General features: G+C 40.6%; 1 protein-coding gene across 1 annotated transcript in view; it reads left to right on the forward strand.

The window, feature by feature from the left end:
• LOC138742300 (protein IWS1 homolog) overlaps positions 1 to 15,706 on the forward strand; it is a 76,218-nt gene that overhangs the window by 8,319 nt on the left and 52,193 nt on the right. Inside the window, exons 2-3 of the mRNA XM_069896539.1 lie at positions 9,700 to 9,815; positions 14,184 to 14,532. Coding sequence (XP_069752640.1) covers positions 9,700 to 9,815; positions 14,184 to 14,532 — 465 coding nt within the window. The remainder of the gene's footprint in view (positions 1 to 9,699; positions 9,816 to 14,183; positions 14,533 to 15,706) is intronic.

Consider the following 15,706-nt stretch of genomic DNA (forward strand, 5'->3'; position numbering starts at 1 on the left):
TTCAAATCAGCAGGGAAAAATATAGAATGGACTTGATGGGCACCTTCTTCATACTGAGGCTGGTTAGTATATACAAAAGGAAGTGCTAGAAACCGGCCATGCCAAACAACTTTTCCCACCTAGTCCCACTGGCCCGCATTCAGCCCATAACCCTCCATATCTCTCCCGTCCATATACCTATCCCAACTTTTCCTTAAATATTAACATGTATCTAGCTTCTACCACCTCTGCTGGAAATTCATTGCACACCCCCACCACCCTCTGCGAGAAGAAATTCCCCCTCATGTTTCCCCTAAACTTTTCCCCTTTTACTCAATCCACGCCCTCTTGTTTGAATCTCCCCCATTCTCAATGGGAAAAAAGCCTATCCACATTGGCTCTGTCTGTCTCTCTTATAATTTTGAATACCTCTATCAAATCACCCCTCAATTTTCTACACTCCAGGGAATAAAGTCCCAGACTGCTCAACCTTTCCCTGTAACTCAAACCCTGAAACCTGACAACAATCTCATAAACCTCCTCTGTACTCTTTCTAATCTGTTTATGTCCTTTCTATAATTCAGTGACCAAAACTGCACACATTATTCCAAATTTGGCCTCACCAATGCCAACATAACATCCCAACTCTTGTATTCATTTCTCTGATTTATGAAAGTCAACATAACAAATGCCTTCTTCACCACCCTATCTACATGTGATTCATCTTTAAGGGAATTATGTACCATGACTCCCAAATCCTTTTGTTTCACTGAACTCCTCAATTGTCTACCATATCAATTCTAATTATTTCTGCTAATGGCTTTATTGCTAATGCAAATAAAAATGGTGACAATGGGCAACCTTGTCTAGAACACCATTCTAACAAAAAAAGATTTTGATATTTATTCATAATCACTTTTGCTTTTGGCTGATCATACAATGCTTTTATCCAATTTATAAAAGTATTTGGAATCCCAAAAAACATTGTTTTAAGCTAAAACTCCCATTTCAATCTATCAAATGCTTTCTCTGTGTCTTGCGCAACCGCTACCACTGGAATCTTTATTATGCCCTATATTTATCAAACAAAAATTTAACTATTATCTGCCACTCTTCTATTTTTAATAAAGCCAGTTTGATCCATATTTATTAATTTTGGCAAAAATTTAACTAACCGATTAGTTAATAATTTTGATACAATTTTTTAATCTGTATTCAATAATGATATAGGTCTACATGAGGAAGGTTGTAAATAATCTTTTCCTTTCTTTGGAATTACTGTTAGGTCATGTACCTCTCTCATTTGGTCTACTAATTCCTTAAACTCTTTATAAAATTCTAGTGGAAAACCATCTTCACCTTGTGGTTATTATTCTATAATGGCATTAGGGTCTCATAAACTTCTATTTCAGAAAAAAATATTAGACAATCTTAACTTTTCATCTTCATTTAACACAGGTAATTTTAACTTGTCTCAAATACTCTTCTATTTTATTATCATCGCTCAAGGATTCTGAATGATAAAGATTAGCATAAAATTCCTTAAAATTATAATTTATCTCCTGAATTTTATAAGTAACCTGACCTGTACATATTTTAGTAGCATTTATTGTTCCAGAAACTTGTCTGTCTTTAATTGCCTTGCTAATACTTTGAGCCTTTTCACCTAATTCATATTTTTGTCACAATCTCATTATATCCCTCTCCATTCTATAAGATTGTATTAAATCTTATTTTTTAAAATTCTAACAATATTCTTTTCTCCTCATTTTTTGCATTTGTTTTTCCTTTTCCAATTTCATTATTTTTCTAACTGATCCACCTCTTTCATATATTCTTTCTTTACGTTTGAAGAATAACATTATTTGACCTGTTAAATATGCCTTCATAGAATCCCATATTGTAAACTTTCTCGTTACTGAATCATTATTAGTTTCAAGAAAAAATTTTATCTCTTGTCTCGTGAAATCACAAAATTCTTTTTTTCTTCAATAATGTTGTATTTAACCTATCTTTTGTTGTTCTTCCAACAAAATTGACAAAATTAAAGATGAATGATCTGATAGAACTCACGCTTGATACTCAACACCCTGTAAGCTTTGATAATCTTCCTCACTGCCCACAACACTGCCGACCTTTGTATCATCTGCAAATTTACTCATCCAATTTGCCATCTAGATCATTAATATATATGACAAACAGCAGTAGGCCCAGTACCGATCTCTGGAAATTTGTGAGTATATTAGTGGCCTGAGTATACATCCTTAAGGAGCTCTGGTATTAAGTGTGATCATGGAGGTGATGATGCTACCTGCTTTCTCCGATTGTGGTCTCTTGGATTGGAAGTCAAGGATCCGGCTGCAAAGGTGTGGAGTGGGGTGCTGAGGTCAAGATCCCACGGTTTGGGAATGAGTGTGCTCGAGACTAGTATTGAAGGTGGAGTTGTAATTGATGATAAATAGGCTAACATGGGTGTTCTTGGTCTCTAGGTTTTTCAGGGCCAAGTGGAGAGCTAGGGAGATGACTTCTGCCTTAGACCTGTTTGGGCAATGGGCAAATATTACTGAATCAAAGCTGGCTGGGAGGTTAAAATTGATGTGAGCCATTAGCAGCCTGTCAAAGAGCTACATGGCAATGGCAGCCATGTCATTCAAGCCCATTACTGGGCTTTTTTAATTTGCTTTTGGGATGATGATGACCTTCTTGAAATGTGGGAATTACAGCCAGTCTGTAAATAAGCCCACTAGTTGTTCTGAGCAGACTTTCAGGACACATCGTAGGAGTCTGGCTGGCCCGGTTGCTTTCCGTGAGTTCGCCCTCTGGAAAGTTGAGCTGATTTTAGATACAGAGACTATGGGTGCAGGAGCACTATAGTAGTTGATGTGGATGTCACCCTCCTGCAGGCTTGTTCGAAGTGAGCCTAGAATGCATTTAGCTTTTTGCATTGTTACCTGTAATGCTGCCCGACTTTGCTTTGTACTTCGAGAATACATACGTGCCCTGCCACCGTCGTCAGATGCTCACAATGTTTCCATGGGGCTTGAGCCTGGTGTAGTATTGGGTCTTGTCCTCCTTGATGACTTTGTGAAACAATGAATGAACAGGACTAGATGTAACTTAGGATGTAGATAGAAAGGTTTGGATTGCCAATATTTAATGAAATTCAAAACAATTTGCAATTATACATATACATGTATATATATATATATATATATATATATATATAGACTTGTCAGCCACAAACGAGCCTGCAGCTGACGTGGACATTACCCCTCCATTAATCTTCGTCCGCGAAGCTAAGCCAAAGAGAAAGAGAGAAAGATATATATATTTACATAATATGACATCTAAACACACTCTGATCAGACTTGAGTAGTAGAGTCATTATGCAATGTAAAAATAAAAATGGAAAATGCTCAAAATATTCAGTGGGTTAGGCCAGCATATCATGGAAAGAGAAACAGAGTGAATGTTTCAAGTCGAAGATCCTTCATCAGAATGAAATAATGCTGTATGTCCTTTGATGTATCTATTTTCAACTTCTGCTGTTGACTCTTTCTCTTCCCACTGCCTGGCCTACTTAGTATTTCCAGCATGTTGTGTTTTTATTTTAGAATTCCAACATTGAAAGCAATATTGAATCCTATTGCTGACATGGTAACTTTTAAGGAGAAACTTGAAGCAATAGAATATATACTAACCAGACTTTCTAGTTTAAAATATCATTATGTATAGGCTTTCCCTGGATAACTGAAGAGTTCAATTTTTTTACAGTCAATTTTGTCTGTACACGAATTGCATTGAAAACACTTAAGACCAATGGGGAACTTGGGGGCGGGGGGGGGGGGGGGGATGCGTGGAGAAGAGAACGAGTTTTGGCATTTGTAGGAATAAACCTATGTACATACATCAGTCTTGATTTTAATAAATAATGGTGTGGCAACCCACTTACCAGCAAGCGAACTGGCTCCCAAAGTGGCGGACGTGCTGTGCAAAACGCGGGAAATTGATCTGAGCTGATGACATCAATTATATTGTCACTTCCTATCCATGTAACAGAAGCAGTGATGGATATAAGCCCAGCTTGCAAGCTTGGAGATGTCAGTCGTGCACTAGACTCCACAATGAATACATCACTTGACAATGTTTATAGTGACTCCACAATGTGTACACCAACTTCTATAATAGCTTAGAATAGAATACTTCACAATATTGGTGACCCCAATAGGCCAACATGGAAAATTTTTCTTCGATGCATGCCATGGCTCTGAAACTGCCAATGTGTATGGTTTGACCAAGTAGAAGCCTAATTCCAGTTGGGAGCAGATAACATTGGATTCCACGCAGCACCACTATGTAGTAAGTGCCCTGGATTAAGAGAAGGGATGCCGAATTTTCAATTTTCTTCAGCAACCTCCAGAGTAGGGCAAGTACTTGGCACATAAGAGTCTGCTCATCCTTACCTTTAGCCTCTCACAATGTTTACTTCACTTGGATGGCTGAGGAGACAGGATCCCTTCCACGCTCATGAATGAAAGGCTGGCACTAGTGGAAGGGCATGGGCCCTGCCTCATGTTTGGGCAGGCTTTCTTGGAGCAGTTGCCAGAAGATATCCACGTGCGACTGGCTGATGAGGATTTCAGTGACCTACGGAGAGTTGCGGTCCATGCTGACATTCTGTGGTGGACTAAGCAATAAAATCTGTAGGACCGGTCACCAGATCCCGCTCACAGCAGCAGGATCGTGCAACTCCAACATTAGACCAGCAGCAGGATCAATCAAATCCGTTGTCAGACCACCAGTCAGCCAGGAGACAATGGGTCAAAGATGGCAATCATTGGTGTTTCTACCATCAACGAGGGGGCGCAGAAGCTCACCGCTGCTGAACTTCTTGTACCTTTCAGGGAAAATGCCAGGGTCAGCCATCACTAATGGCTGTGGCAGTTGGCCATCGAGACAGCCTTTTGTATGTCTGCAGTAGGCATTTTGGCCGGCGTTTCTTGGTGGATACAGGAGCTGAGATTAGAGTGCTTCCCCCTTCGGGGTGTGACACACATAACAGAAAACTTGGGCCATCATTGAAAAGAGTAAACTGCAGAACCTTTCAGACATTTGGCACGCGTAGGATCCTGCTTCAGTTTGGGAATATTAAGTTCACATGGACATCACATTGGTGGAGGTTGAACAACTGCTACTGGAAGGGGATTTTCTCAGAGCATGTGGCCTGCTGGTTGATCTAAAGGGACGAAAACTCCTTCCTACCAACACTTTTCAGATTTTGCCCCAGGTGAGGCCAAGTTGCCAGCCCTGCATTTAGACTCCGTTACTCCTTCGCATAATGAATTTGCCAGGTAGCTCACGGAACTTCCCACAACAATTACGTCGCAATTCAACTCGGTGATGCCGAAACATGGGGTGCAGCACCACATACCAACGGCAGGGCCACCGCTGCATGCCTGAGCTTGCAGGTTCCCTCCAGATAAACTTTGTTTGGACAAAGAGGAGTTTGAAAGGATGGAGGACGTGGGTATTGCACAACGGTCCGATAGTTCCACATAGTACACTAGGCTGCAGGTGGATGGAGACCCTGTGATGATTACCACAGATTGAATGAGGTTACTGCATCCGATTGCTACTCAGTACCGCATTTACAGGACTTTGCGTCCAACCTACAGGGAACCTTCATCTTTTCCATGGAGGACGTGGTCCAGGGATATCATTAGATCCCAGTCCACCTGGTTAACATTCCTTTGGCCTTTGAGTTCAGAAAGATGTCTTTTGGGCTGAAGAATGCCGCGCAGACTTTCCAACATTTAATGGACAGAGTGGGATGCGATCTCAACTTTACTTTCATATACCTAAAGGACATGATTATTGCTAGCCGCTGTCATCAGGACCCTCTGTCCCACCTGCACAAGTTTTTCACTTGTTTGAATGTGTTTGGGCTGACTATCAAGTCGGCCAAGTGTCAAGTCGGTTTAGCGACCATCAACTTTCTGGGCCATAGAATTGACAAACACGGAATAAAGCCACTACCGGTAAAGGTCGAGGCAATCTGGGGATTCGCTGAGCCCAGCACTGTTAAAGGCCTCTTGGAGTTTGTTGGAATGGTGAACTTTTATCGTCGGTTTCTACCATCAGTGGCTCACATCATGTGCCCCCCTCTTCGCCCTGGTGTCAGGCAAGGCAAGGGATGTCACTTGGGAACCAAGAATTGTCAGCAACATTCAAGAACGCCAAGGAAACACTGGCTACTGCTGCATTGCTGGTCCACCCAAGAATGGATGTCCTGACAGCCCTGACAGTGGATGCATCCAGTACAGCAGTAGGAGGGTTCTTGAACAGTATGTCAATGGGCATTGGAAACCATTGGCTTTCTTTAGCAAGCACCTAAGACCACCAGAACTCAAGTACAGTTTTTGATCGAGAATTGTTGTCACTATACCAAGCTATCAGTCATTTCAGGTTCTTTCCTGAAGGCAGGCATTTCACGGCTTTTACGGGTTACAAGCTGCTTACATTTGCCTTCACTGAGGTATCAGAGCCATGGTCGGCTTGTCAGCAAGAGATTTATCATATATTTCTGAGTTCGTGACACCATTGAACACCTCTCAGGAAAGGCCAACGTTGTGGCAAATGTGCTATCTCACCCGACCAGTCAATTTGTGCCAACCTTAGCCCAAGGGGTGGACTATGTTGTGCTCGCGAAAGCGCAACAGGCAAATGGAAGAAATTCCAGTAGGCCTGGTGGAGCTTCAATTCCTGTGTGAAGTATCTACAGGTCATCCTTGCCCAATTGTTCTGGTGGCCTGGAGGCGGCCGCGGTACACAGGTTGGCACATCCATCGATCAGAACGGCTGTACAGAAGGTAGCCAACAGATTTGTGTGGCATGACTTTCAAAAACAGGTCAGCAATTAGGTGAAGACATTCATTCGTTGACAAACATCCAAAGTCCAGCAACACACGAAAAACCCACTACAATCTTTTGAGCTGACTTACAGCGCGCCCCTGATGGTTCCAGGTGAATTTGTATCAGACTCACGAGGATGGGAGGTGCCTGACGGTTCCAGGAGAATTTGTATCAGTCTCACGAGGATGGAAGGAGACGCCCGCAGAGGTCCTAAGCAAGCTCCAAGAGAACCTTGTTTCTTTAGCACCCATACCAAATCTCAACACAGTCATCAGGTCCTATATGCCCCAGAACTTACAAGACTGCAAGCATTTTTTCGTACAGAAAGGAGCACGCCAAGCACCATTCCAGCATCCATATGAGGGTCCCTTCGAGGTACTAAGACACAATGGTTTGACAATGGTTTTGGACATCGGAGGTAAAGAGGAAGCTTTTGCAATTGACCACCTCAAACCTGCCCATCTGCTTCTGGATGGACCAGTCATGGCTTAGGTGCCTCAGGGGAGAGGAAGGCTGCCCAAACAAAAAAAAACAGACTTTGGGGGTTTGCAGTGGGATTGCCAGTTCTCGAGGTGGAAGGGGATGGTAACGTGGCAACCCACTTAACAGCAAGTGAACCAGCTCCCAAAATGGCGGATGTGCTGTGGAAACGCAGGAAATTGATCTGCAGATGGTTATCTGAGATGTTGATATCACAGGTTGTTATCTGAGATGTTGATATCACTGATCATATCACTCCCTGCCCATGTGACAGAAGCAGTGATGTATACAAGCCCAGCATGCAAGCCTGGAGGTGTCAGTATTGCACTAGACTCCACAGAATAATTCAACTTGACAACTTGTACAGTGATTCCAGAACATGTGCACCGATGTTTATAGTAGCTCAGCATAGAATACTTTGCTATAGCAGCTCATTTCCATGTGCTGTGTCCTTGAGTTGGGTATATGCAACCTGAGGATACACTTGTGGGAAATCTCTTTTGGTTGTATTGCCAAATCTTTGCTGAGAATTATTACTTTAACTTCCTTTGAAATGAATAACTCTAGTTTGAATGATTGTGATTCAGTTTCTTGTTATCGGTAGCCAAAGGGTTATTTGTTAATGCAAATGGATATCCTGTAAGTCACCAATTTGGTTATTTGTTTCAATATTACAGTGATCATATCCCTCTGCATCTCATTCTCATACACTTTCTCACGTGTCTTTTGTTGTTTCAGTCTATACTTGTTGGTCAAGAGGAATGTTTGATAACTTTGGCCTGTATTTACTATGTTTCAAAGCATTGGTGGAGGAGGGGGGGGCAGGGTCATGAAATCTTGTTGAGACATATGACTATTGAATGGGCTAGATAAATTGGACATGGAGAAGATTTTCCAGTAGTGGTAGACTAGGACCAGAGGGCACACCCTTAGAATAAAAGGATGTCCCCCTTAGAACAGAGATGAGATGTTTTTTTCTAGCCAAAGCGTTGTAACTCAATGGAATCCATTGCCACAAATGGCTATGGAGCCAAAGACATTGGGTATATTTAAAGCAGTGGTTGATAGGTTCCTGATTAGATAGGCTGTCAAAGTTTATAGAAAGAAGGCAGGAAAAATGGGGTTGAAAGGAAAAATACATTTGCCATAATTGGAATGGTGGACCAGACTTGATGGGTTAAATTGCCATATTTTGCTCTTATGACAAATGAATTATAAAGGTAAACATTTATTTTGGTACAATAGAAAAACAAACATTTAGAGTTTGTTTTAAGTGTTCAGATTTATCTGGGATTTCTTGTCTGGGTAGTACAAAATTAGCTTGTAAATATAAGCGATTAATTAGTAAGGCAAATGTAATATTGGGTTAGCGTACAAGTACAAGCAATTTTACAGGATTTTATTAAGACCATATTTGGATAATTGCATGCATTTTTAAGCTTCTTAACTCAGAGAAGAGCCTACTTGCCTTGAAAATAATGCAGTGATGGTTTACTAGGTTGTGGAAACTGGAAATATTCTCTGAATTTTAGAGCAATGAAAAAATAATCTCACTGAAAGACAGACTCTTGAGATGACTTGGCCTGTTGGATGTTATAAGGACATTTTACCTGGTGGGTGAATTTAGTCAGGCCAAAGTCTCAGAGTAAGGGGCCAATCATTTAAAACTAAGTTGATGAATATTTTCTGAGTTTTGTGAAACTAAAAATTTTATCATGAGAAGAATGTGGATGCTGAGTTATTTAAGTATATTCAAGTTTGACTTTTTTTTTGGATTACATGCAATTGATGCTTTTGGCAATCAGACAGGGAAGTGGGATTGAGGCCGAGGTTCACAGTAAACATTATTTTTATTGAATGGTTGTGTTCTGATTTGGAAATGTACTGCAAGTGCTTAATTATTGCAAGGGCAAAATCATGGGTAGAGCTTCTTGCTAAACAGCGCTGAGCTTATCAATATCTTGGAGGTTGCAGGAGATGCAGTGTGCTGTTTACTTCAAAATCTTAGGCCCTTGCCAGCAAGATCCTGGTAACAATGCTCCATTAAACAACCATCCTCGTTTGTCTACATAAATGATGCTGACATTATTCAGAGGGCAGGAAGGATTTTTTTATTTGTTTTGTAAACTATGACTACAGTAAATTCATGGGCAATTGGTACATTAGGTTTAGCAAGGGTTGGTTCATCCCTTCACATGTTCAACAGATCACAGGCAAGATTGTAACTCAGGGCATCCCAAAATAGCTATGCAGCCAACAAAGTCCTTTGGCAATATGCAGTTGGCTGATAGTGTGCTATAGCAGTAGTAACTGTTTTACTTTCACTAGATGATGGTGGAGCAACGCCAGTACAGGATGAACATAATTCAGGCTCAGATGATCAGGAAGACTCAACTGAACACTGTGCAGCATCCGAAGGCAGCAGTGTAGGGCATCATACTGAGGTGAGCGACTTCCCTTCCTGGTCCCTATCACTCCTGGTCCAGCATTGTCATTATCTTTGAACTTATAAAAGCATGAATTAGTTGTTTGTAAAGACTACTTGACCCTTCAAGCCAGTTCTGTCACTCAATAAGATCATGGTAACTGGCACAGAGATTACACTGAACACAGATTTGAGTACATCTAATGCAACTTCTTCAACAATACCTCTGAGGAATAAGGATAACATGGTTTATTTTCCAATCGTTTTTACAAATGTATGAGGGGATCTCATGAACTTGTGTGCAGCTAAAGATATTTTGTATATGTATCACTGCCTCCTCCTTGTGCATTATGTCAAGCCAGCTTCTCCTGGTACTTCCCCAGCCTTCTATTTATATTTTTCTCCATTTTCTCTCTCAACTCCACATAATTTTTAATTGATCTTGCTCACAAGTCTCATCCTGTTCCTGTTAAACTGGTGTTTAAGCGGGTTAAACTGGTGTAGCAATGTGAGTTTGTTTGCAATGGATGAACCACATTTTTCTCCAGTTAATCATTGGAAAGGGTGGCCTTAATTGTCTCTAATTCTATCATCTTAAACCGTGCCCCACATTCAGGCTATTCATATTCATTTAATCCAGATGAATCTATTATCACATTCATGGCATTGCCCATCTTTAGGCAATCTCCTGTTCAAGCATAAACTTTTAATATTTGAAAAAAACACTTTGATATCATCAATTTCTATTGCACATCCTGGCCATGTCATAGAGAAATACAGCATGGAAACTGGTCCTTCTGCCCATCAAGTCCATGCCAATCATTGACATGTTCTTTTATTCTCTCGCCCCCCACCCCCCCCAAAACAGAGTGGTAGAATCTCCAGATTCAACACACTAGGACATTTTAGAGTGATCAATAAATCTGCCAAACTGTACATCTTGAAGATGTGGGAGGAAATTGGAGCTCCCAGGTGAAACCCACAATCACAGTAAAAAAACATGCAAACTCTACTCTGAAATTAAGATGACGATTGAACCAGGGTCCCTGGCATTGTGAGGCAATGACTCTGCTAGCTCCATCACAGTGCCACTTTAAATCCCTATCATTGCACAAGTGCCATCCTGATTTTAAATTCTCCTCTAAGTTCAGATTTATCGAACCCTTAGCTACTTTTTCCTGTGAGCCAGGCAGAATTTCTCCTTTTTGGTTGTGCAAAAAGAAAAGATAGATATCCAAAAGAAAGAAATTTAAACAAACTGTGCAATATAAAGAGGAAACAAAGCATACAATGATAATTAATGAGAAAGTAAGAGTCCTTAAATGAGTCAGACAGAGTAAACGTGGATAGGCTTTTTCAATTAAGAAAGGGGGAGATTCAAACTAGAGGACATGGTTTAAGATTGAAGGGGGAAAATAAGGGGAACATGAGGGGAAATTTCTTTACGCAGAGGGTGGTGGGAATGTGGAATGAGCTTCCGGCAGTCTTTAAGGAAAGACTGGATCGTTACATGGATAGGAGGGGACTGGAGGGGTATGGACCGGGTGCTGGTCAGTGGGACTAGGAAGGTGGGGATTTGCTACGGCATGGACTAGTAGGGCCGAACTGGCCTGTTCTGTGCTGTAAGTGGTTATATGGAGTCTCTGATTGAGTTTGTTACTTAGGAGTCTGATGGTGGAGGGGTAGCAGCTGTTCCTGAACATGGTGGTGTGGGCCTTTTAGCACCTACTCCTCTTTCTTGATGGCGGCAGTGGGAACAGAGGCTCTCCTGGATGGTGTGAATCATTGACAATTGCTGCTGCTCTCCAACAGCAGCATTTCATGTAGAAGGTGTAAAGAGTTTTACCTGTGATGTAGTGGACACAGCCCAGTACCTTTTTCAGAGCTTTCTGCTCAGATGTATTGATGCCCCCATACCAGACCATGATGCAGCCAATTAGCACACTTTCCTCTACATGTCTGTAGAAGTTTGCCAAACCTCCACAAACTCCTGAGGAAGTAGAGTCGCTGATGTGCTTTCTTCATGACACTATTTAGTCTGTTGGGTCCAGGAAAGATCCTCCAAGATAGTGACTCTGAGAAATTTAAATTTGTTCACCATCTCCACTTCTCATCTCCTAATGATCTGTGGATCATACACCTCTGGTTTTCCTTTCCTAATGTCTACAATCAGGTCCTTGCTTTTGGTAATATTGAGTGTGAAGTTCTTCAGCAGTTTTCAATCTCCTTCCTGTATGTTGACTCATCACCTATTTTTATACAGCCTATTACCATAATATCGTCAGTAAATTTTTGATGGTGTTGTTTTTGTAATAGGTGAAAAGCGAGTACAGTAACAGGTTAAGAATACAGCCCTGTGGTGCTCAGGTACTGATAGAGATTGTGGAGATGTTCTTACTAATCCTCAATGATTGTGGTCTGGAGGTGAGGAAATCAGGATCCAATTACACAGTGGGGTATTGAGGCCCAGGCTTTGGAGTTTACAGATCAGTTTTGAGAGGCTGATGGCTTTGGATAATGAATTTCTTTCTACTTGTCTGTCTAATCTCAAGAACTTTCATTTTTCCATCCTCTCATTGTAATCCTTAAGCTTCTCGAAATCTAACCCTTATCTACTCTCGAGCTACCTCTTTTTTTTTTAAGGGCACACCTTAAAAATGATTTGACTAGGTTTTGGTTATGTCTCCTAATACTATCTTTCCAGGCACTGTATCTATTTTTGTTTTATTAGACATTTGAGCATTGCTTTGGAATCAGAATTAGAATTTATTGTCATGAACAAGTCTTGAAATTCAGTGTTTTGCAACAGCATGACAGTGTAAACATTCATATTATAACTAACTTACAAAATTACTATAAAAAATTAAAATAATAGTGCACAAAAAGTAAGGCAGTGTCTTTGGTTCATTGATTATTCAGGAATCTGATGGCAGAGGGAAGAAGCTGTCCTTACACCATTGAGTGCTTGTCTTTAGGCTCCTGTACCTTTTTCTCAATGGTGGTAGAGTGAAGAGGGCATGGCCTGGGTTGAGGGAGTCTTTGAGGATAGAGGCTTCTTTTTTTAAGACACTACCTCATGTCGATGTCCTTGATGGAGTGAAGTCTGGTGCCTGTGATTTCGTAGGATGCGTTATCAATCCTTTGGAGTTTATTCTTGACCTGAGAGTTGGCGCCTCCGTACCTGGTGCAACCAGCAGAATACTCTCCACGATACACTTGGAGAAGTTGACGAGACTCTCCTGTGACATACCAAAACTCCTCAGAGGCTTACAACATATAGCCACTCCACTACTGAGCACTCAATGAAGATCCTCGATTAGGATGTTTATACTGCCACTTTTTGGAAAGCCTATCCTTTTGAATAGGAATTTATTCTGCAATTAATTGGGTTAAAAATTACAAAATAAAGCTGTAAGCATAAGAAGTATAAATTTAGAATAAGTTTTCTTTGGTTATGGAATTGCTAGATGTATTAACCATGCTTAACTCACTCTTTTACTGATTTTTTTTGTCAATTTTGACGTATGAAACTAAAGAAGAAAGTATTGGTACAGTTCTCTGGAGTTTTAGTGAAATTAAACCTGCATTTCTGATTACAGTTTGGTATGAAGGGTAGTACATACTTGCTTTGAATGGTATGCATAGGACTGATTGGGTTATTTTTTTGTTTATGGGGAAAAAAGTGACTTTCGTAAAATATACAAGATGCTGAAAGCCATTGACAAGTTCGATGCTGAGAGACTGCTTCATCCTTGTGGGGCTGTGGTACTAAGCTGAATGTTATCTCAGTGTGAGGGTTGACTTGTTAAGACAGTATTAATTTCCTTTAGAGAATAAAATCCTTAGAATTTTCTATATCTGAGAACAATATATGTTGAGTTTTTAAGTATACTTAACACAATTTTAAGCATTGGAGGAATCCAAGTATTTGAGAGGAAAGTGAGCAAGGCGGATAATTAGCCCTGGTCCTGTGAGAGAACAAGCCTGAAGACTGAATGGCCTGTTTCTCTTTTCTAATTATTGTATTCCTATTCACGATGTTCACCACTGCATCTTTGGTTACTTTCATCCTTTTACCCTTGCCCTTCTACATTCCATAAGCCCCCAGCTCTGTTCTTGTGAATTTCCATCTCTCTTTTTCCCTCACCAATTTTGCAGCATATGAGTCTCTGAAACTCCATAACCAAATCCCTCTGTTTCTAACTGTACACCCTTTCCAAAGTTAATTGATTCAATAAAGCTTTGACATTGTTCTTTATATTTCTTCTGATTTCTCTTCTCTCTCTACAGCTACTTCTATTTGTTGTTTTTCCTCACCCTGCGGATAGCATTATTGGAATTTTAAGAACCCCTAGTGAGTCATGTTTTCATTTTGCTCATGTTTTAGGATGAAAGCCAAAAGGAAGGTCAAAGCGATGCAGAAGACAGTGATGGTCCTGGCCGCCCACAAAGTGGAGAGGAAAATAACATTAGCACTGATTCTGAGAGTGAAAAAACCAAGAAAGTTTGCAGTGTTGAACCATCAGATGATGAAGAAGAAGGTAGTGATAAAGAAAATCACTTCATCAATGAAGGAAGTACTGGAGAGCGTGAAGGGAGCCATGATACAGACAGTGAAAAAGATGCAAGAATGTCACCAGAACATCATGAGAGCAGAAGAGCCAGTGACAATGACAGTCCAGGCCCTCGCAGGTCTTCCCCCAGTGATGATGCGCAGGAGGAGCATGAGAAAGCAGGTACTTGTTGCCATTGTTTAAATTATTGCTGAAAATTTACACAAGAGGACAATTAATTTCGACAGCAGGCAGCCTCAGAACTGGATGTTTCCTTTGTTTCATGATAAATCATATCATGCATCCTGAGCAGATTTGAACATGTTCACCAGTCATTTATTGTTGGAACTTGTCTGAATCAGTGATTTTATTTAATATTCTATTAAATTTGTCATCTTGTTTTAACAGAAAACATGTAAAATTAATGAATACAGTTGTCATGCTCAAAATCTATCACATAAGCAACACATGCAGAATTTATTTTTACTCTGTGTCTCTCAGTGTGTTCTGCTTTTCCCCTTGCCCCCAATATTTGTCAGTATTGTACTTCTGTGCTCAGCTGATGCTGCACAAAACTGATTCCTTCATTTCTACATCTTGATTCCCCCCCCCCCCCACCCCCCCCCGCTCCCCAATAGTATCATCATTTGATATGACGAGTAACTCTGAATCTTGAATATTTATGCACTTTGGAAAAGCAGGGCATACTACAACAAATCTCAAGGGAATTCATGTGATCACAGGTTATGTTTGAATATTTTATTTGTCCCTTGGTCTCTGTGGCTAAGGTAGTTGTGCACTGATGAGTGGCTTTGATAAGGCATAATAACTGATCTACACCTCTGCATTAGTGAAGAATAAAAATGCTCATTACCAATCCTATAGATATCTTCTTAAAGGCTTCATGTTAGTTCAGTGGAGATTAGTATTGAGCTCTACTGTGATATGCTCAATGCTTGAGTATTTGTCCCCACCTGAGGAACTGTCTTTTGCCTTTTTATTTTTAATTACCAGCAGTTTTGCTGTAGCTTTCAGCTTATTTAGTTTGGAACATGATAGCATTTTCACAGCTAATTTGAAATTCAAGGTAAGATCTTTCTTGTAATTAGCCGGGATGAAATGCTGCTTGGAAGAGTTCATGCCATGATATTAGAGTTTTTCAAGGAGGTTACCTGAAAAGTTGATGAAGGAAATGCTGTGGATGCTATCTACATGGACTTTAGTAAGGCCTTTGACAAGGTCTTGTATGGGGGTTTAGTCAGGAAGGTGAGGTAGTAAATTGGATTAGACATTGGCTTTCCAGGAGAAGCCAGAGAGTGATAGTGGATAATTGCTTCTATGACTGGAGGCCTGTAAT

This window comes from Narcine bancroftii, chromosome 9, assembly GCF_036971445.1.
Source record: "Narcine bancroftii isolate sNarBan1 chromosome 9, sNarBan1.hap1, whole genome shotgun sequence".
In the NCBI taxonomy this organism is placed as follows: Eukaryota; Metazoa; Chordata; class Chondrichthyes; order Torpediniformes; family Narcinidae; genus Narcine; species Narcine bancroftii.